Source organism: Sorex fumeus, unplaced genomic scaffold, assembly GCF_029834395.1.
Source record: "Sorex fumeus unplaced genomic scaffold, SorFum_2.1 ptg000043l, whole genome shotgun sequence".
Lineage (NCBI taxonomy): Eukaryota > Metazoa > Chordata > Mammalia > Eulipotyphla > Soricidae > Sorex > Sorex fumeus.
The window spans coordinates 5,849,006-5,871,950 of NW_026606100.1; the positions used below are offsets into that span (position 1 = coordinate 5,849,006).

General features: G+C 40.8%; 1 protein-coding gene across 1 annotated transcript in view; it reads right to left on the reverse strand.

Moving 5' to 3' along the window:
* Positions 1-287: 287 nt before the first annotated feature.
* Positions 288-22,945, reverse strand: part of SLC16A12 (solute carrier family 16 member 12) — a 32,723-nt gene continuing 10,065 nt past the window's right edge. The window contains 6 exon segments of the mRNA XM_056120599.1: positions 288-3,009; positions 8,196-8,455; positions 11,134-11,713; positions 14,045-14,188; positions 19,267-19,370; positions 22,806-22,944. Of these exon segments, the coding sequence (XP_055976574.1) occupies positions 2,759-3,009; positions 8,196-8,455; positions 11,134-11,713; positions 14,045-14,188; positions 19,267-19,370; positions 22,806-22,944 (1,478 nt within the window). The 3' untranslated portion in view covers positions 288-2,758.

Consider the following 22,945-nt stretch of genomic DNA (forward strand, 5'->3'; position numbering starts at 1 on the left):
AAGAGGTGACTCCAGTATCAGACCCCCTTAGCTACACAAAGATAAATATAGGCGATAGACTATTACGGAGCACAAATGAGACAATGCTAGGGAGTGCTTAGCAGAGTAGCCAACAGGAGGTAGTCTAGAAACAGTTTTTTCTTCGGGAATCATTCGATTGCTGCCACGCCTTTATATGCCAATATCAAAACACAACCCAGACAGGCCCACTCTATCAATTCAAACACCTTGTTCAAGAAAAAAATGTTCTTCCAAACATAACTATAAACTCATTTTATTATGCTTTTGAAATAAGAAAATATTAGTGTAAATAATTAAATTGATTAATGAAACTGCATCTGGAACAACGAAAAGGCCCATTGGCGCACAGTATCTACAGTATTTATATTGTCAACTTTGAAACAGAGCTCTCACTGATATAAAGAGACACTTAAGATGTTGAATTAAGTTACCATAATTTTGTTATTGATTCCACAAAACACCTTATTCCCACAAATCACTCAATTTAAAATAAACATGGAGCCTTAACTGCTCCAGAGTTTATATTTTCCTTACTGCTTTTCAAAAATGCTGCTCCAGAGAGGAATGTAACCTACAAATTTATGCATGTATAAAATCAAATATCCCAAATATTTTACACAAACTTTAAAAAGCTCTATTATTTATGCCCATTTTCATGAATATACAAGTTTATAGAAATTCTATTGCAGAACCATATAAACAAAATTTTACTGTGATCATGCTATGAAAAATACATATATTTATAACTAGTTATATATTTTTAGAAAACGATCTTTAGTCTTGAAGAGTCAAGAAATAACATTCAGGGTAAAGTGCTATTCCAACCATATATAACTTCATTTTAATTTGAACTTTTTATAAACATTTTCCAAGCTCTATCTTTAAATGACAAATAGGAAGGTAAATGGGTTCAAAACTAAACTCTCAAATGAAGTAAAAGATTTTTTCAACATTCAAGTTAACATTAGCTAACATTCAAATGTTAACTAATGAGCTAAAATTAACTAACATTTAAAGTAGCTAACATTCAAATTTCTCTTTGGAAAAGAACTATGATCTACTACAGCTTCCCCCCACCCCCCAATCAAATTGAAAAATTGAATCAGTATTTAATTCTGAAAGATGCCAGTAAGTCAGATTATCATATAATCCAGTTTCGGCAAAGACGCTGAAATGCAGCCTGCTTAGTCTCACTGCGTCCAAAGACTCTTGCCCAACATGTTTAGTCAACCTTGGATCTTCCTCATCGTTTTGTTTGTTTTTGCAGTAACCCCTACAGAAATCTTCACCTTACTCTCCCTGGGTCCACACACTAATGTGTGAGGATATTATGATGCTGACATTAACCCCAGAAGCATTCACTACAAATGAATGGGAAAGCCCACAGGTTTCCAAAGTCTGTCTATAAAGAGATGAAGAACAGCAGACATTACAAGAATTCACACAGGAAAAAAGGAATATCACCTTTGGATTATTTTAGAATCATAGAGGTTTATTTCCTGCCCTTCCCCAGGCAAAACTGCCAAGTCCTGTTCTGAATGATGATGAACCTAAATGTCTGATCTGAAAAGAAAACTCTCACTAGAGACCTGCTGATTCAAGAATTCAATTCCTGCCCAGTTGGAATAATGTCAACATTTTTCTGTTCCTAAGAGGAATGTGTCTGCAATTTAAATAAGAGCTTTAATTCAAAAGGGGGAAAAAAAAGGGGTGGGGGAATGTTGGTGTTAACATTTCAGATAAGAGGAGAGGTGGGGGGGGAAAGTTGGTGTTAACATTTCAGATAAGACTGAGAAATTGCCCTTATGACTTGCTGTGTTCTGCTAAACTGAGAGTAAATTTAGAATAAGCATTATAGGGTCAGGGATGTAGCTTCGCGTTAGAGGACTTGCCTTGCATGTGTGAGGTCCTGGGTTCAGTCCCAGGTTCTGAATGAAAGCAAAAACAAAAGAAAATAAAAACAAATTTCTCTGGGGTGGAGCTAGCCTTGTAAAGGCTAGTAACAAAGATGAGTGCCTAGGACTTAATCTTAGTAAATGGGCTTTTCATTTCCAGTGTTCATATAGAAGACCTTCCCAGTCAGGGCTGCCTGGGTCTTACAATTCAGAAAACGACAGCGTTCCATGATCATTTGAATTTTCATGGTTTGAATTTGCCAGAATAAGAGCTGATTTGAAAAATAAGGAAGTGATGGGGGAGGTCAGGGCTGGTGGGGGCGGGGGCAGGTGGGAATAGTCTCTAGGGAGAAACCTCACTCTGAAAAAGTTTTTGGCATCTTCAACTTCAACCACTACTCCAAGCTGATCCCACCAGCCCCCCAAATCTACATGTTAATGACTGTTCACCTTCTAAATGATGGCAGGAAGTGGAAGGGCCATAGACATTGGGGGAAAGTTGCTATCTAGTGGTCATCTACTTGGGTCTGAGATGTCTGAAAATTACCTCAATTACAGAGAATCATATCAGCTATATCCTTACATTCTCCATGGATTGATATTCATTATCCAAAAGATGTGAGTTCAATTGTTATGTACAAACCCCGAATGGGGAAACTTGGAGCCAGTCCAGTTTCCTTTGTTATTTGCGAGTTTCCTCTACAAACATGTTATCCAAACAGTAATAATCATTTCCGTGGAGGTCAATGCTTCTGTCAAAATAAAATACTTCAGAATCATGTACAATCCCATGGTCCCTCCTCTCTTGCCTTGAAGATGCATTCCCAGGCCAAGTCCCTGGGTCAGGTGGGCACTGCGAGGACCACAGATGCCCCATCTTTCGGATCAAATTCTCTTGCTACAGAATAAGCCACCGATCCATTAGTCCAGAGCTGCAGCTTGGGATCAGATTCTTTGGCAAGGAACCGCAGCTGGCTTTTTTTCATCTTCTTGACAAGTCTAGCAAAGCCGAGTAACACTGAACTAAATATCATTGAAAATCCACAGAGAAGAAATGCTGCAGTATAGCTGCCAGTTGTGTCTACCAGCCACCCTGCAACAAGAAACAGCAAGATTATAGCGCCGAGTTGAAAATTCATTTACATGGCTCAAATCGAATCATCAGCAAGGATAATAACAATAGGTTGCTAGTACCACCATCTAATTTTTGACACACCCAATCTCCTAATCATATTGAGTAACAACTGAAGCATGCATCTTCTTTTCTAGAAAAACATCCTGAAAAAGAATGTTGTTATTCCTTCTCCAAAGTGACATGCTAGAAAGCCTGTCACATTTTTAGTGATCACCCAATAAATAGCAGTTTTATTAATCACCTGGAATAATAGAAAAGATAAAATCAGCATCATTCAAATGATGAACATCAGGGCTATTTATCTAGGCATCAGGAGAATAAAACTGTATAAAATGCATTTCACAGCACTCATAAGCTATCTTGAATAACATAACTAATATATTATTTATTACATCAAATACAATATTTTTGGATAAAGTGGAACCCAAACTTTCAAATTCATCATTATGATGCATTCACCTTGAAATCAGAATGTTAGGCCATTTTAGAAGCTAAAAATGTAGACTTCAGAAAGCACAATTCTGAAATCATGTCCTTCTTCCCTTTTTATCTGTCACTGCAACAAATTAATTTTTCTACTCCAGCTCTAAATTTTGAAGAGAACCAGGAGAGGTAAAATATGAGTCCCTGTGAGCTGAGAATTAGTGGGATAAAATTAGAACTCTGCAGGCAATTATTTTATAATTTTAAAGATTGTTAAGTTTTTCCAAATTTTACTTTTATGCTAAGAAAATCTACCAGAGAGTTATATGCTTTCTCTTCTTCCCTGCTTTAATTCCATTGATCTAAACTGGCTTGTAAGTCTAAAAAGGACGCTCACTTCTTAATTTGGGGAGTGTCAACTGATCTTCAGTTCCATGAAGTAGTTTTACGATGCACAATACTTGTGTGAAAATATTGGTAGTGATGCTGGTATTCAAATAAAATTGCCAATAAAGTAATTGATAAAGGTCAGTTTGAAAAGTTTGGTCTGGGGGCTGAAGCAATAGCATGGTGGATAGGATGTTTTCCGTGGCTGACCCGGGTTCGATTCCCAGCATCCCATATGGTCCCCTGAGCACCACCAGGATTCCTGAGTGCATGAGCCAGGAGTAGCCCCTGTGCATCACCGGGTGTGACCCAACAACCAAAAACGAAAAAAAAAAAAGGAAAAGTAGTCTGATACATAAAGATTCCTACTTTTATTTTTATTTACCTGTTATTTTAGATTTCCTAATTTTCTTCTAAGGAAATCTTTTTTGATCATTTTTAGTGAATTATTCATAACAAAAAATACAAAATAAATTATTTAGGACCACTATTGGGGCAGGCTTGGGTGGTGGTTGGGAAAACTGGAAATATTGGTGGTGGGAAGGTAGAATGGTGATGGGATTGGAGTTGGAATATTGAATGTAATAAATCATCGTGAAAAACTTGATAAAAAAAATTTAACTCTACCTGGACCAACCAGTTAAAAAGTTCTCAATACCCTGGAACATCTCCAAACTTTACAATACTGATAATCCAGTAGAAGCACACCAGATTGAATGTGATGTTACTTAGAAGCCACAAAACCTGCATACCCAAGTTTATCTACAGATTCATTCCTCAATGAGGCTTGTCCCGAGCCTGTTGAGTACGGCTGTGCACCTGGCGGCGACTGGAGTGTGGCGGGTTCTGGTTGCTGGTGCTCTGTTTGGGCAGATGGAGGACTCCTCCCTCCAGGATGCCGTGTATATGAGACTCAGCCTGACACAGGGTCTGGGGGTATCTTTGCCAGCATTTTTATTTTAAAGAAAACCAAATAAAAGAATAAATCCCAAAAGGAGTAAAACACTTTCATCTTCCAATGCCAGGCACTGAGTAGAACGTCCAATTTGCTAAATAAAGGCCATGGATTGAGAAAAAGATGAAGGAAGTTGATTTTTTAAAAATAGAATTATTCTGTTCCTAAAATGAAAAAATGGGCTAATGAAAGAGGATGTGGGAACATTTGGGTGTCAGTTTCTAAAAACAAAGCATCCAACATGTGGGTCTATGTCATGGAGTTTAAACTGATGGGGAATTTTCATCTACAGCAGTAAAGTAACAACCATTTCCCTTATTTTCTGCTTTAACAATAGCTGGAATATGGGGGTAACCTACACCCTTTGTTCTTAACAAGAACTAAAACAGGTTCCTGCTTTTTTTTTTTTTAATAAAATTTCCTTTATTCTAGTTGGCAGGCTAGAATTTTGTTTTTTTGTTTGTTTGTTTGTTTTTCCTGAAAAGGGGACTGAAGGACAAATAAGTTTGGAATTCTCTGCTAAGCTCATTTCTCTCATGCTGATCCTTGGGGAACTTACCCACTTGCTGGGTTTTAGTTTGGCAGTTACATTCAGGAGTTTGTCTTGTCTTTAGTGTGCATAAGCATCACAAGAAAGGGGGCTGCAGATATGGAGAGAATTTCAGAGCTCATCCCCAAAGATTCAGATCACAGTCAAAGGGCCAGTAATCTTCACTCTAACAAGTCTATAGGAATTTCTGATGCAGGTAATCCCCCAACCTCATTCTGGGAGACCTGAGTCTTGACCTCAAGCTCTAGGAAGGAGGAACAGATTCTGATCTGTTTAATGCTTTACCAGCAGTTTCAAGCACAATATTGCAGGAAATGTTTGTTGGATTCTTTGTTGAATCCTCCTTTACATTTCTAGAGTACTTGACAGTCTACAAAGTATTCTGGGTGCTTTATCTGGGAACTCTAAATCTAGCCTCTGGCTGAATCATATTTCCCAAAGTATATGCTTTTCCTGGGGAGCAAAGTAGCAGCCTTGGGTACAATTCTGGGGTAATTTCTGTTCATTTAAAGAAGGTAAATTTATGGGGGTTGGCAGGCTGAGTTGGGTTTTTTTCCTAAAAAGGTGACTGAAGGACAAATAAGTTTGGAAATCTCTGCTAAGCTCATATTTCATTCCTAAACAGCTCTATGTGGCCATACTTTTGGGGATTTCAGATATCTGAATATGACCATTATATTCATCATTTTCCTGGCAAAACCATTTTCTTTAGCTTCCTTGTTGCTTTCAATGGGGTCGTTCTTTGCCTCCATAGGTAACCATTTTCATTTAATAACAGCAGTTCAATTCTATTTATTCAAAGTTAACATAAATCAGAGAGAAGTCACAGCTGTGCCTGACCTGGTAGGCCTGGTCTTTGTGCCCCTATCACTGGAGCCTTCTCAGGATGGGGCAGGCTGAGTGTCTGCTCTGTTGGAGAGCCCAGCTCTCCACTGACCCACACCACTTCCACTGGCATCTAAACAGCCCAATCCCATGATCAGTCTTGGAGAGAAGCTGCAGCCAAGCTGAACCTGGGAGGCCCAAGAGGCCACGCTGCTGCTGAATCATCCTAGTGATAGAGCTGCTGAAGTGGCTGTACATGTATGTGGCCATACAACATCTCCAAAGTTACAGTACTGACAGCCCAGTAGGAATGCAGAAAATTAGGAAAGATGCATAGAATTCAATGAGTGAAAAAAAATAACACTGAAGCTCAATGAGTGAAAAACAATAGCACAGTAGGCTCAACTAGTGTCTCATTTGCAGACAATAACTTTAGTAGCACCATTATGAGATATATGTTGTAATAAGCAATATAAAGTAAATTATTTGTGTCTGCTAAAGGGTCAGGCTAGAGAGGGACACAGGTGGTGGGAAGGTCAAACTGGTGGTCGGATTGGTGTTAGAATATGGAATACCTAAAATGACTGTATTATGAATAACTTTGTAAATCACGGTGTTTAAATAATTTTTTTTTTCTTTTTTGGGTCACACCTGGTGATGCACAAGGGTTACTCCTGGCTCATGCACTCAGGAATTACTCCTGGCGGTGCTCGGGGGACCATATGGGATGCTGGGAATCGAACCCGCGTTGGCCGCATGTAAGGCAAACGCCCTACCCGTTGTGCTATTACTCCAGCCCCTAAATAAAATTTTTTAAAAACAGAGTTAACATAAATCAAATGTTGCTTAAGGATTCAAGGGCAAGGGAAGTGACTCAGTGGTAGAACACTTGCCTTGCATAATGCGAGGCCTTGGTCAATCTTGTCATTCCTTTCTAAGTTATCTTTGATATCTTTGCTTCCCACATCTTTATTTGCTATGTCTGCTGTTATCTTTGCCTAGAACTTCATCTTGTTCCAAGAGTGTGTTCCATTCTTGGAGTTCACACAAGCCTTTATCAGTTTGCTCCTGAACCATTGGGCTGGAATTTTGTTCATACCCGAAAGTATCAATTGATTTAGCAATCAATTAATTGCTAGATCATGGTTTCTAAAATAGATTCTTTTCCATACTACTCTTTTGTAATACTATCCAACGTCTCTGAAGAACATAGTGCCCCCAGCCCTTTGACTAGTACTCAATCCATTCCACTATGCCACCCACACTTTTGTTTGTTTGTTTTTGGGCCACATACAGTAGTGCTCAGGGCTTACTCCTGGCTCTGGGCTCAGGGATCATTCCTGGTGGAGACAGGTAAACCAGGTAAACCGTATGTGGTGCCAGGACTGAACCAGGGTTGGCTGTGTACAAGACAAGCTCCCTACCCACAGCACTATCTCTTCGGCCCCTGCCATTCACACTTCTATCAGTCTCACCTCCCTCTGTTCTCTGTTGGTATCCTGTGCTCTGCAGATGTCCCTTTTGATGTACGGACTTATTTAAAAATATGAACAGTGCTCCATTTCAATAGTTTCATCAAGAACTTAATTTGGGACTTTCTCTTTCCAGGTAGACTGTTCCCTAGATGGTTGGAAGAAGACTGTAACCTAATGATATAGATAAGACCATGATATTTTGAAGGTCTTGTACCTCTCTCCTCCTTCCTCCCCTCGCCTCTCTCAACACAACACACATTTCTCCCCAAGTTGCTTCTGGTCTTCATCATCTTTATGTGAGCCTAATGTTTTTACATCAATATGAAACAGAGCCTGGCAAGCTACTGAGAGTATCTCGCCCGCACGGCAGAACCTAACAAGTTACCCGTGACATATTCGATATGCCAAACACAGTAACAACAAGTCTCATGATGGAGACGTTACTGGGCCCGCTCGAGTAAATTGATGAACAACGGGAGGACTGTGATGAAACAGAAGAGATGAGTTGGGGTTCTCTCTTAAAACCCACCTGCAATAGGCGGGCTCACCAGATATGGCACCGCGTGAAGGAAGTACACCACACCAAGTGCTGAGGATAAAGAGGTGGTCCCCACGATTTCTGCAGTCACTACTGGAATCAGGGTTACGTAGGCACCATCGAAGTATCCAAAGATACAAGAGAAAGGCACGAGAAAGGGGAGACTTTGAAGCATGGGGAGGCAGAGATAGCAGAGTCCATCTAGTCCCACAGCAAAGAGGTAGCAAATGGACTGGTAATTCTTCAGACACCTGTGGGATATAAAGGACAAGAATGAGTGCTGTACATATGGGTTGTATAAAAAAACCCTCAGAACTTCAAACCATGCCACACAGCAGTAAGTATCACAGTTCTTCAGAGATCATCCCCCATTGTATGTCACTTATGCTATCTGTCTGTCTTTCTGTTATGTAAGGAAATTCAAGAACTAACCTCCCCAAGAAGTATGGTGTGATAGAAAATAAACACTCTGAAATTACACACAGTCCAGTTTTGGTCCAGTTTTCTCCCTTACTAGTTATTACTAGTTACTAATTATTTTGTAAATGACCTTGATTTCTTTAGCTGTAAAATGGGAAGGTTACCTACATAATAGTTGTAAAGTAATCTTCAGAATGCCAAGACTAATATTTTCTAGAAAGCTATCATGTTAGATGCTTTCAGGTTACAGGTTACAGAGGCACATTATAAATATTCAGTAATCCAGGTGGCTATATAGTAGGCATATAATCAAAATGGCTAATCAAAAAGGCATTTGAAAAAATGTTCTGCATTTCAATCATCAGGGAGATATAAATCAAAACAACAATGAGATAATCATCTCACACCACAAAGCCTGTCACGCATCAAAAAGTATAAGAATAACCAGTGTTAGCATAAGAAAGAATAGTGTCAGCATGGGTACAGGGAGAGAGGGACTCTCTTTCACTGCTGGTGGGAATGTTGACTGATTCAGTCTTTCTGGAAAACAATATGGACATTTCTAAAAATATTAGGAATTCAGCTTCCATTTGACCCAGCAACTCCATTTCTTTGTAATTTCATGGCGACTTAAAAATAAATAACACACCTCAGTGTTTTACATAAACATACAATAGTTAGGGTAAAATTATCAGGGCCAGGGTGATAATACAGTGGTTGGAGCACTTGCTTTGCATGTGGGTGATCCCCTGTACCACGTGTGGTTCCCTGCTCCTGCCAAAAGTGATCCTGAGTGTACAGCCAGGAGTAAACCCCGAGAACCACTGGGTGTGGCCCAAAACCCAAAAAAACAAAAAAGACTCTGTCCTTTGCTTATGTTTTATTAAGGAAGGAAATAACAGTGAGTTAAAAAAAAATGGTTGGCCTGAGATGATGAAGGTCCTGTACTATGACCACATCTTATTTCAAAATCTCTCCCATAGTAGTTTCATTATATTTCCCCCTCAGTCATTCCAAGCCCATATATAATACTAATTGCTTTTAAGATTCTGTACAATGCCTGCACCAGGAGTTTATCCTTTACATTTTCCCATAATCCATCACGAAATGCTATGAGAGGAGCCAGAGTGATGGTACAGTGGGTAAGGCACGTGCCTTGCATGCGACAGACCCAGGTTTGATCCTCAGCATCCCATATGGTCTCCTTAGCACTGTCAGGAGTGATTTTGAATGCAGAGCCAGGAGGTAACTCCTGAGCATCGCCAGGTGTGGCCCACTCCCCACCTCCACCCCACCCCCTCCAAAAAAATGCTATGAGATGGATAAAAAAATATTGCACTCACTCATTTTACCGAAGGCCTATGAAAATCCAAGGGTTAAGTGGCTTTCCCTGTTACAGGGATCACAAGGGATAAAACCAGCACCAAAGCTTAGGGCTGGGATATCCCAGACTGGAAATCCCTTAATCAGACCAGGCTTCTAACTAACTGATCACAGAGAGAGAGATACTCTTGCTCTTCTTCTTCTCCTGTGACCATTAAAAGTGTGGAATTGATTTTAAATATTAAATTCATAGCATTGGAGACCAGAAGCTGGATCATGACTAATGACCAATTGAGTAACAATTTCCTTCGATCCAAATAGATACAGATTAGATGAATAAATTACTGTTTCTGAAAAATTTAGTTTCTAGTCTTGAAGTTCTTCACAGAAAGTATTTTCCTTCGATCCAAATAGATACAGATTAGATGAATAAATTACTGTTTCTGAAAAATTTAGTTTCTAGTCTTGAAGTTCTTCACAGAAAGTATTTTCTACTTGCACTGTCAAACACAAGTATGGGGACATCATCCCCTACTGTTATTACTGCATGAATCCTCCCCCCTGAACTACATCTGCTTCCCTCTCCATCACCAGCCAGACTCTGGGGGTTGTTCAAAAGAAACTATGACCACAACACCTACCAGCAGTTGTCTTACCTGGAGATGGACTTGACCATCTGAAATTAAACTGTCACCAGAACTTGTAGTTGCCCTAGGTTTCCAACAAATTAGGTTTATCTACAACCCAAAACTCTTAGAACAGAGGTTGGCAAACATGTCCAAATCTGCCCCTCCACCTATTTTTTCCATCACCAATTAACTAAGAAGGTTTTTCTACTTTTTGAATGGTAAGAGAAAATATAAAAGAATAATGCTATGCTGTGACGTGAAAAATTATGAGAAATTCCAATTTTAGTGTCCACAAAAGAAGTCATGTCACATATTGTCATGGCTCCCTTGTGTTACAAAAGCAGAGCTGAAGAATGGTGAGAATATGGCCCATGAAGCCCAAAACGTTTATTCTCTGTCTATAAAGAACGTTTACCAATTCCTAGCAAGAAGAACTAGCAAGACAGCTGCCTTCAGATATTAAAGATGTGCTAACATTCAGACCTAGGAATCCTACAGGACAAAGGGGTGGGGGAAAAACTCAGTTTGGTTGGTGCCTGGTAGGAAATCCATTTTACCTTCTGTCTGTCAGCCATCCAAATGTGATATTGCCAATAATGTCAATCACACCAAGTATGGACATCAGAAAAGCAGCTTGCTGGTGACTCACACCGACACTCAGAGCATAAGGCACCAAGTATACAAAGAGAGGGCTGCAACCATACGCCATAAACAGAACTGAGACGGCTAATACAACAAAGTCCGGCATCAGCAAAAAGCTGTATTCCTGCTGCAAAGAAGTGCAAAGGCAGGTCTGCATCCATTCTTTGGTCAAATTTGGACAGGGCGATGCCTGCTTGCAGTCTTGTTTCTGAGTTCGATCCACATGGTTCTGCTCTGAATTTGTATGGTCCTCTTTAAGAGTAATCGGTCGCATCAAGGCCCCACAAACACAGAGATTCAAAACAAAGCCACCGAGGATGAGGAGCGCTCCTCGCCAGGAAAATTGTTCAATGAGGAGCTGAACCACTGGGGCCAAGATGAAGGTGCCAATGCCACTTCCCGACATGGCGATCCCATAGGCAAGGGCTTTCCGTCGGCTGAAATACTTGCCAACCATGGCGATAGCTGGAGAATAACAGAGTGCAAATCCAAGACCTAGAAATAAAGAGAAATCCCAAAAATAAGGTGCTGGGATAGGAGCCAACAAGGAAAGAAATTTCTCAGCTGACGACAGAGAGATAGTACAGTGAATAACAGGCTTGCCTTGCATGTGACCAACCAGGGTACAATCCCCTGCACCACATATGGTCCCCTGAAGGCTATCAAGAATGATCCCTGAGTGCAGAGCCTGAAGCCCTGAACCACCTGGTGTGGCCCCAAACCAAAGAAATCTCTCAGAATGAAACAGCTTGGATTTAAGTGAACTGGGCCTTTTAGTGAACCCTTATCAAACTTTTTAATATTAAGTTGAAAATAAGTCTCCTCTCACCAGCCATCCAATATTTAAACTGTGGCATACACATGACTTGCCTCTTGGAATGAAAACATTTTTTTTGTCTTTGGGGTCACACCTGGCAATGCTCAGGACTTACTCCTGCTTCTGTGTTTGGGGGTCCATATGGGGTGCCAGGGATCAAACCCCTGGGTCGGCCGCATGCAAGGTAAGCAACCTACTATCATTTCAGCCCTGGGAAGAAAACTCTTAAGGAAACAGGATTTCTTGAAATGAAAAGAAGACCTTCAAAACTATTAGATAAACTAATTTAAATTAACAAGAAAATCAAAATAAGGCTGACCTATGAAATGGACTTACCCATTCAAACCTGTTTTAAATTTAAAATATCCAGCGAATTGCTAACTTCAATCCTTTATTGCCACTGAAGACACAATTTAATAGTCTGGGCCATTCTGGAAGTGTAGCTTAAATAACACATGTAACCGCATGAAAGTTCCAGAGTAATTTCACATCACTGGGTAACAAAGTGTGAGTTTTAAGTTTTATATTTGAACAGAGCAAATATATGCAGTCACCTAGAAGCCTTCTTAAAGTCAGCAAAAAGTCTGAAAAATCACTCCATTTCCTTTTGAGTCAAGAAAATAGGAAGGGCTTTAAGCCTGGGATTTGTGGGACTTAAAACACCATGGGGGCTGGAGCAATAGCACAGCGGGTAGGGCATTTGCCTTGCACGCGGCCAACCCGGGTTTTATTCCCAGCATCCCATATGGTCTCCTGAGCACCACCAGGAGTAAATCCTGAGTGAAGAGTCAGGAATGGCCCCTGTGCATTGCTGGGTGTGACCCAAAAGCAAAGCAAAACAAAACAAAACAAAACAAACAAACAAACAAAAAACACCATGAAAGGAAAAGGAGAATGACCTTCAGCTCCTGTCCCACAGGCAGTGCAGGATGACCAAGATCCCAACCTGCTGGACTGTGGCCTCCCTGATGTAAGTGTCTCAGTGCTAAAGGAGAGTCTCTGGTGAATGGGGATGATGGAGATCCCAGCAGCGTGACCCTTTGGGTTACACAAAGCTACATCATGAAGCTGAATGCATGGACTCAATAGGAGATAATATTCCACCCACCCCTGATGGCACTGCTGAAACAGAGATTCACACCTCAGAATTCGATCAAACTCCCATGTGGGTTCCACCAACCAAGGCCACCCTGACCCTACGCAATCCTCCTACCTGCAATTTATGAAATGCATAGCTATTCTAGTTTTTTAGGGTCAGGACTGTGGCTCAGAGGCAGAGCACCTGCCTTGCCTGTGTGAGACCCTGGGCTAAAGCTTCAGCATCAACAGAATGAAGCATACTTCTTTCTGTAACACTGAGAACATGTTGCATCAGAATGGCCACAATAAAGGGTTTTCTGTTTAAAATGATGACACCTTCCTAGCTGGACAATGACTGATGCCTACAGCCATTGAGGTCTGTTGTGACCACAGGTAAGTTTTAATGTCTTGGCAAAAATGTTGGGAGAATAATCATTGCTGAAAATTTACATTGTCCTGACTCTCGCTGCCTCTGAGAACAAAATTTCTGCCAGACTGCCACCAAAGGGAAAATCAGCAGTTACTTTTACCATGAGGCTTATTTTTTAAAGTGGTTTTGCATTTTTATTACAGTAGCACAATCGATTGCACTTCTAGCTCTTTTGTCTAATTGCTAGGTAGATCGACATAAACTAGGTCAGCTAAATTTTATCTAACAAAATGACTATTTTAGGGGCTAGAGCGACAGCACAGCGGTTAGGGCAATTGCCTTGCACGCGGCCAACCCGGGTTTGATTCCCAGCATCTTATATGGTCCCCGAGCACCGCCAGAGGTGATTCCTGAGTGCAGAGCCAGGAGTAACCCCTGAGCATTGCTGGGTGTGACCAAAAAGGCAACGCCCCCCCCCCCCCCCATTTTAGGAGTCACCATTCTGGCAACCACCCAATGGATGGCCTGGGGTGAGAGAAGGAGCAGAAAGTGCCCTTACCTGTAAGGACTCCCAGTGTGAGGTAGAGATGCTTCAGACTGGTAGCAAATGAACCCAGGATGAGACCAGTAGATGCCAGCAAGCCACCCAGCATGATTCCCACTTGGCAGGATAGATGGTTACTGACCACACTCCCAAGTGGCGCTTCAAAACAATAATAAAGAAGTTTAACAGAGAGGCCGTGAGGGCACTGCGAAAGTCTGTGATGTGGTATGTAGAACAGGAAATGATTGACCTTCATAGCACTGAACCTGTGCTGTTCTTTTTACAGATTTGAAAAACTGAGGGTAGAGGAAATGACTTGTCCATAGTCACATGGAAATAACAGAGTAAAGCTGGATCTTATTCTGGGTCTTTTTCTTTGGCTTAGTTCTCCTCCCACCCCAAGTGTTTCTGTAAATCACCAATGAACTTCTGATTTAAACTACAAGCCACTTGCCTAGTGGTATGCTTTGTATGTTTGATGTAATTAAATGTCATGAGAGTCGAATGGTGGAGAAGAAAGTGGGTAGCCTTGTAGGACAACATGTACCACAAAAGGGCCACTGAGAAGATACTAAACAAACTACCTGGCCCTGCCTTGACCTTTGGGAAACCTATGGATGAGAAGTTCAAAGCCCAGAAAATATGGAATATGCCTATTGAACTCAAAAATGTTTTCTTCTCTATTCATCAAAAGGTTGTATATCTCCAAAGAGGGTCCTAGATGTGATTCTGTGAGCCCCACTAATGTTCCCAGATGAACAGGTTGGTGGATGATAATCGGGTACAAAAGGCCTCAAGTCCTTGTACAGAACTGAAATAGGTGGCACTTAACGTGACCCTGCTTAGCTCAAGGCCTCCTATGAAGAGCAAAAGATAACAGGAGGGAAACGAGTCACCTAAAATACAAACATGATTCCATGATTCTCATGAGGTGTCCATGCAATGGCTGTTACTGATCATGTGACCCTGAAAACCAACGGACTGTCTTGCTGGTAAAACAAAAAAAAAAAAAAAAGGAAGGGGGTACATAGTGTTATCAAGAAAAAGAGCCAACCTAACCTGCTCATAAAACCTGCTTTTAGACCTAGTCTTCATCTTCAATGCCTCCAAACACAGGACATGATTCAAGTGATTCCTAAATATGCACAGTTTTTTTCTAAAAATAAATAAGAATCGGTACCTAGAACGGAATCAGATGCCATTATTTATAGTCTCCTGCAGAATTCAGCATTTCCCTTTCCTACCAAGTTGTGCACAAAGAAATGCACTTTCTAAAATACAGAATTCACTTAAATGAAAGGATTAAATGAGTATAATCTTCAAATACATTATTTGAACAGGACTAGCCTCAGAATCTAAGACATGAATAAGTTTGATTTGAAAAATTAATAGAAGTTAAAATCCCAAGGATAGTTTCCCTCTACTATATAGATGAAATGGGAGTGTCTGGAAACACTACAAACTCTAAATTGCAAACTCTGGGGTTGTATGGGTGAAATGACAGCCATGGTGAATGAGTTTATTTCATGACTGCACCATCTTTTCTTTGCCCAGTCCTTGTCTAAGAATGATTTACTCATGAAAAATGAAGAAACTCATGAATCAAATTTTGTACCCTTTTGGGGAAGGGAACAGTGTGAAAACAAGTTTTGGGAGGTAATGCATTTACTGGTACTGTTTTAGACTTATTTGGATACAGGGCTGGAGTGATAGTACAGCAGCAGGAGTTGCTTGCCTTGAGTTTGACTCTCAGCATCCCATATGGTCCCCCAAGTACCGCCAGCAGTCATTCCTGAGTGAAAAGCCAGGAGTAACCCCTGAGCATTGCCGGGTATGAGCCAAAAAGTAAAAAAAAAAAAAAAAAAAAAAAAAGATTACTTGGACAGAAATCACTGCTATGCAGTGACTGGTTATAGGACTGGATAATTAGGGAACCATCACTTATCACTTATCACTTAATCCCCGTTATTCATCGATTTATTCGAGCGGGTGCCAGTAATGTCTCCATTCATCCCGGTTGCGTGCTAGCGTAGCCCAATGGTATCTGTTCGTTCTAGGAATATGCAGAGCCTCAAACCGATCATTTAGGGTCTTGACGAAGAAGTCTGACCATCTTATAGGTGGGCGTCCACGTGATCTTTTGATGTCCCGTGGAATCCAATCAGTAATGGCTCTAGTCCAGCGGTTGTCTGTAAACCTCATTACGTGTCCAGCCCATCTGATTTTTGATGTCTTGGCAAATGAGACAGCGTCCCTGATTCTTGAGCGTTGACGAAGATCAGAACTCCGGATTCTATCTCTCATTTGAGTGAATCGTGATATTCCAAGCATAGTTCTTTCGATTCCTCTTTGAGAGACCCGAATAGCGTTCTCATCCTGTTTTCGTAGGGTCCAGGTCTCTGAGGCATATGTTAATGCAGGAAGAATAGTGGAATCAAAGAGATGTGCTCGTAGTTGGAGGTTCTTTGTCCTTTTAGTTATTTCTTCAATGCTCTTGAAGGCATTCCAAGCCGCTCTCTTCCTCCTGCGCAACTCAGGTGCCAGGTCATTCATCATGTTGATTTCTCGACCTAGGTATATATAACTGTTGCATTCGGAGATGGTGGTTCTGTTGAGAGCGAATGGAGCATCAGGAACAAGGCTGTTTCTCATAAACATTGTCTTCGTAAGATTCAGCTGTAGTCCGACCTTTCCACATTCACGGTCAAAGTCGTTCAGCATTTGTGTCGCTTGGCTGATGTTTGGTGTTATTAGAACGATGTCATCAGCAAAGCGGAGGTGGTGTAGTTGCCGACCATCTACCTTCACTCCCATGTTTTCCCATTCCAGTCGTCACATGATGTTCTCGAGGGTGGCACTGAAAAGTTTTGGTGAAATGGTATCACCCTGCCGAACCCCTCTCTTGATATGGATGATTACTTCTTTGTAGAATGGTGAGATCTTGGTAGTGAATCCGCAATAGAGCTCACGAAGGATCCTGATGTATTGAGTTTGTACGCCCTGATTGGCTAGGGCTTCCATGACCACTTCCGTCTCAACAGAATCAAAGGCCTTTTTTAAAATCAATGAACGTTAGACAGAGCGGCATCTTGAACTCCCGAGATACCTCAATGAGCTTGGTTATTGTGTGGATATGGTCGATGGTACTGAATCCTTTTCGGAATCCAGCTTGTTCACATGGTTGTCCTTCATCTAGTGTTCTGCTAATCCTATTCAGGACGACTCGAGTGAATAGTTTGTAGATGACAGACAATAGGCAGATTGGGCGATAGTTGCCAATGTCGTGGATGTCTCCTTTCTTGTATAGTAGTACAGTCCTGCTGGTTTTCCATTGGGATGGAACCTTGCATTCAGACAGGTAGCGTGTGAAGAGTCGAGCCAATGTATTGATGAGTACTGATGGTAAGTTCTTCAGGTGTTCAGGTCTGATCTTGTCTGGGCCAGGTGCTCTTTGTTTCTTTACCGACGAGATGGCATGTTGGATTTCGGAAGGGAGAACATTGGGAACGACATATCCATCATGTGGTATGTGGTATGTGGGCAAGTGGATGTGGCTATTAAAGAGATCTGAGTAGAAGTCATGAATAATCTTCTCCATTGCCCTTCTGGAAGATGTGATAGATCCATCATGATGTCGGAGGGCAGTCATCTTGGTTTTGTAGTTGGTGAAGGACAGGCGGGCATTACGAATGTTTTTCCTAGCTTCTGCTGCATCTACCAGTACTGCTGCTCTCCTGTTTTTGAGGTCATCCTTGATGGCTTCTCTGCACTGTTTTGCCAGTTCGGATGTTCGCTTGTGGTTGCCTGAGGCATGTGCCAAGCCACGTTGGTGAATAAGTTCAAGAGTGTTCGAAGAAAGACGGTTTTTTGTGGTTATCTCTCTCTTGGCATTCCTTGCACAATCATGGAGGTGCTGAATTATTCGATCGTATTCCTCATCAATGTTGTCAATGACGGCATCTTCCCATGTTGCCGCAATAGAGCCAAAGAGCTCCCGGTTGGTGGTTGTTCTGGGAGTCCTCTTCTTAAACCTTGCATTCTTTTCTCCTCGTTCTGTGAGGTAGAATTTTGCACAAAGAAGACGGTAGTCTGATCCCGTTTGGAATTTTGGGACAACAGCAACATCGGTTAGGCAAAACCGCCAATTGAATATGATGTGGTCTATTTCATTGTGGAACCGTCCATCGGGAGACTCCCATGTCCAACGTTTACATTCAGTCTTTTGGAATTGTGAGTTACCATGGAAGGTTTTGGTTGACATGATGAACTCAGACAGTCTGTCACCCTGTTCGTTCCATTCCAGGCCATGGATTCTGATGTGGAGTTCATCGACTGATCTTCTTGGTCCTATCTTGGCATTAAAATCACCGACAATGATCTTGTAGAAGGTGTGATCTTCTTTATAGAACTTCTCCAGCTCCATGTAGAATTTCTCAGTTTCTCTTTCACCATAACTGGATGTTGGTGCATAGATAACAAAGATAGAAACTGCCGGTAGTGAGCCACATTTACTCAAGTGTAATCATCCGATTCGGGTTGTTAGGCATTCGAATGAATCAATGCTCGTGACTACGTTTGTGTTGACAAGGATACCGACACCACCGATGCCTCTTTTATCACATGTTCCAAGGAACAGTTCTTCTCCAGTGTCGAAAACAGCATGATGGGATTGATGTCTTCTCGTTTCGGTCAGACCAATGATGTCATACTTGATCTTTCGCGCTTGTACCATAAGGTCTTCAATGGATGCAGCAGATGCCAGCGTATGAGCATTAAAAGTACAGACAATCATTTTTGTTTTTCTGCGTTTTGGCAGCCTATGTCTGCCTTGGTGTTTTATCAGCCTCTCCTTCCATATCCTTCTTGACTCTGCATATTCAGGGTTAGGGAACCATAGCATTTGGAAAATAAGCTAAGCAAATACTATATGATTAACTACTTCTAAAATCAGAACAATTCCTATGATTCCATCGTCCTTTTTTGATATGGAAGAACCAAATGGTATATGTTCTTTTGAGCATATTAATTAGCTGCTCCATCTGATATCAGCCAAAATTATTCATTCCAAGAGAAAATCTGGTTGAGATGGACTAACAGTAGGATCAATCTTCTTTTTCAAATGCATAATCTTAGTCAATATTATATTGCTCTGCAACTTATAAAAACTGGTAATTGAAGGCAGTTGGAGGTTACTGGCATGTAAAGTAATTACATATTCCTGGTTAAGTGAAACTCACCACAGAGCATAGTCACACAGTCTACAATGGAATGGATCCATGCTGTTTGTGCATAATCCTGAGAGAAGTATGTCTGAAACTCCACAAAAAAAATTGAGATGCATCTGAAAAATAAGGTGAAGATATTATATATATTATGTGTACATATATACATAAATACATGATTGGTTATAGGATATAGGATATGTATATATGACCGATTATATATGCATATATACATACATACATATATATAATTAAATAATGAGCTAATGAGCATGACATGGAATTGAGTAAGAGCTTAAAGTTTTGGCTTCATCAGTTCCAGCCTTAATGGGTTTTAGTTGCTTTTTAATCATACATTGCTATATTCATAAATAGAAAACTAGAAGTTTCCATTAGATCATCCTATAGGATAAGAGTTCATCATTAGAGGGCTACTCAAGCTAAGTGGATATGAAGATCACTGCCCTAGAGAAGCTCTTATGAAAGATCAAATAGCATGAGTTAAAAAATTTTAAGTTGAAGTTACATTGTTTTATCATTATATAGGTTTCAGGTGTTGATCATTATACATTCAAACATTGAAAAACACAGGTCTGAAACTGTGTGAATACACTTCTACATAGATTTTCTTAGAAGCAATTGACATAAATTTACAATACCATTAAGTACATACAGGGCAGTGCTATAAGTATATCTGTACTTCCACATTTATAAAAGCATTATTTACAATAGTCAAACCTGGGAACAAGCTCTATGTCCTTCTATGGATGAATAGATCCTTTGTACATACTTACATATATGTCCCCACACATACACATATAATAGAATACTATTCAGACATAGAAATTGAAGGGTAGGGTGAGACATAGCACAGCAGGTGTGGCATTTGCCTTGCACACAGCTGGACCCAGGTCCAATCCTCAGGAACCCTATATGGTCTCCTGAACCTGCCAGGAGTGATCCCTGAGTAAAGAGCTATGAGTAAGCCTTGAGCACAGCTGGGTGTGGCCTAAAAACAAAACAAAACAAAACAAAAAATGAGGGGTAGTGGGATATAGCACAGGTGTCAGGGTGCATATCTTGTATGCATGGGCCCGAGGCTCTTTTCCCAGCACTGTATGACCTTGAACACCACTAGGGTGGTCCTGCTGTGCTCCAGCACTTCTGGGCAGGCCTGAGCTGAACCACTGCCAGACTCGGGCACTGAACCATCCAGTCTGGTTGGATGAGAGTATCACCAAGAATGGCCCTAAGTGAACATGAGCACTACTTGGAAGCCCACCCCCCACAGATAACATAATGTTACCATTTGCAACATGGAATTTGAAGGACTTACACTATGTACAATAAGTCCGACAAAGAAAGACAGGTAAGGTATCACCTCACTCAGATGTGGGATCTCAAACAAGCCAAAAAACAAAATGCACAGTGAAAGGGATCAGACCAGTGGTTGACAGGGAAAGGGAAAAATAAAAGGCAGGTGGTAAGAAGGTACAGACTTCTGGTTGGAAGTTAAGTACTTGAGATGTGATGCTCACAGGATGATTTTAGCTCACACAGTCTACATGATACGCTAAGTAGGAGAGGCTAAATTGTCAGATATCTCATCACAGGAGGTTTTTCTTTCTTTTCCTTTAACTGTGTCTATAGCACAGCGGGTAGGGCGTCTGCCTTACACGCAGCCAACATGGCCGAACCAAGTTCGATTCCTCCGCCCCTCTCGGAGAGCCCGGCAAGCTACCGAGAGTATTCGATATGCCAGACACAGTAACAACAAAGTCTCCAATGGAGACGTTACTGGGCCCGCTCGAGCAAATCGATGATCAACGGGAGGGCCTTACTTACTTACTTATATAAGAATATTAACATTTCTTTGCTAATAATAAAATTAGCTGAATCAATTTAAAAAATTCTTTCACAATATGTACAAATCAAACCATCTAGTTATAAAAGTTACCCAGTGATGGGTGCCAAGTATTTCTCAACCAAAGTAGGGGTGAAAGAATGAACTGATGCTCTACGCTGGCACGTTCCCTGCAGGCCGCTCTCCTCTTCCCCCTTCCCAGTTCTCTGGACTGCCTGCTGGCTCATTATATTTAAATTTTGATGCTAGTTACATCATCACACTTCCCTCCTCTCACCTTATTCTGCTCAGATTTCCTCTACCCAATCTCTCCCAGTAACTTCTGCTGGCAACTACAGGTAGCCTCTTTCCTGGATTCCAGCAGTGCTCATAAGGCACTGAGCTCACTTCCAAAATGGTCTCATCATGAGAATGATAGAACATTCCACAGGTAAGAACCAAGATAAAAGAGATTCTTATTATCTCACTAACCTCTCTACCCCCAGATTTCAAGAGTCATAATATAAATGGAGAAAAATCAGACTTCCTACCAGTAATACTATTTTAAACAACTTATAGTTGATTGTGAAACATACTCAACTAGTACTTATTATAACAGAAACAAACATCCTGCTTCTTTCCTCAGTTCTATATTTTTAATGTAATATATATTATATTTAATATATGAGCATTATACAGATTTCATGGGGGAAACATTCATGCATTTGGTGACAATGTTATCAAATAAAGTTATTTGCACAAATTAATTTCTTTTGCTGCCAGAGATGAGCAACAAAGAGTTTGATTTGAAAGAATTTAGAAGAACTGGTCCATGCATATTTCAGGAACAAGTTTATTCTAAATTAAAATGTAAGAATGAATTTCAATATATATCCATGTAGTCCATGCATAATTAGTACCACATCCTTTTAATTTTATTTGTTATTATTATTTTTTTGCTTTTTGGGTCACATCCGGCAATGTACAGGGGTTACTCCTGACTTTGCAACTTAGGAATTACTACTGGTGGTGCTCAGGGGACCATATAAGATGCTGGGAATCAAACCTGGCTTGGCCACATGCAAAGCAAATGCCCTACCCTCTGTGCTATCGCTCCAGTCTCCATCCTTTTTTTTTTTTTTTATAGTACTGCATCCTTGAATTAAAAAAAGGAGACAGCAAGAAAGTATGACATATGCCCTAAAATCACACTATATCTCTCTCCTTCTGCATAGCCCCCACATTCATAGCTAAATACAAAACAAAGCAAAATAAATTCTAGGTTTTAAACATGCAATGGTATCTGGTGATTCAAGAGGTTTTTAAGTATTTGGGTTTTACATGTTTTTCCTTTCTGGGATGAGCTTCTTCTGAAAACAAATGGCTGGAATAGTTACAATATTTAGTATAAAATTGTCCTGATACTTCAGGTTTATGTCAGATATCACAGAAGAAACCACTAGGCAAGACTCCTAATTGTCAAAACAAAAATAAATCCCACCTACTTTACAAAGAAAATGTATGTGAGCAGATAAAGGAAACTCATACACACACACACACACACACACACACACACACACACACACACACACCCCTACATAAACACATGAATTTTCACCATAATATGTTCAGAATTAAAATGAAGCATTCTTAGGGAGAAAAAGACAACATGCCCTATCACCTTAATAAAGCAGAGTTAGTTCCCACCTACCTGGTAACTGCTCGGGTGCAGATGGTGACAAGGAAACAACCAGCCACAATCATCCAGCCCCAGCCCCCGTCTGGAGGGGAGGCAGAAGGCGCTCTGTTTGTTCTTGCCATAGTTCTGATTCTTTTCTCTTCTTTTCCAAG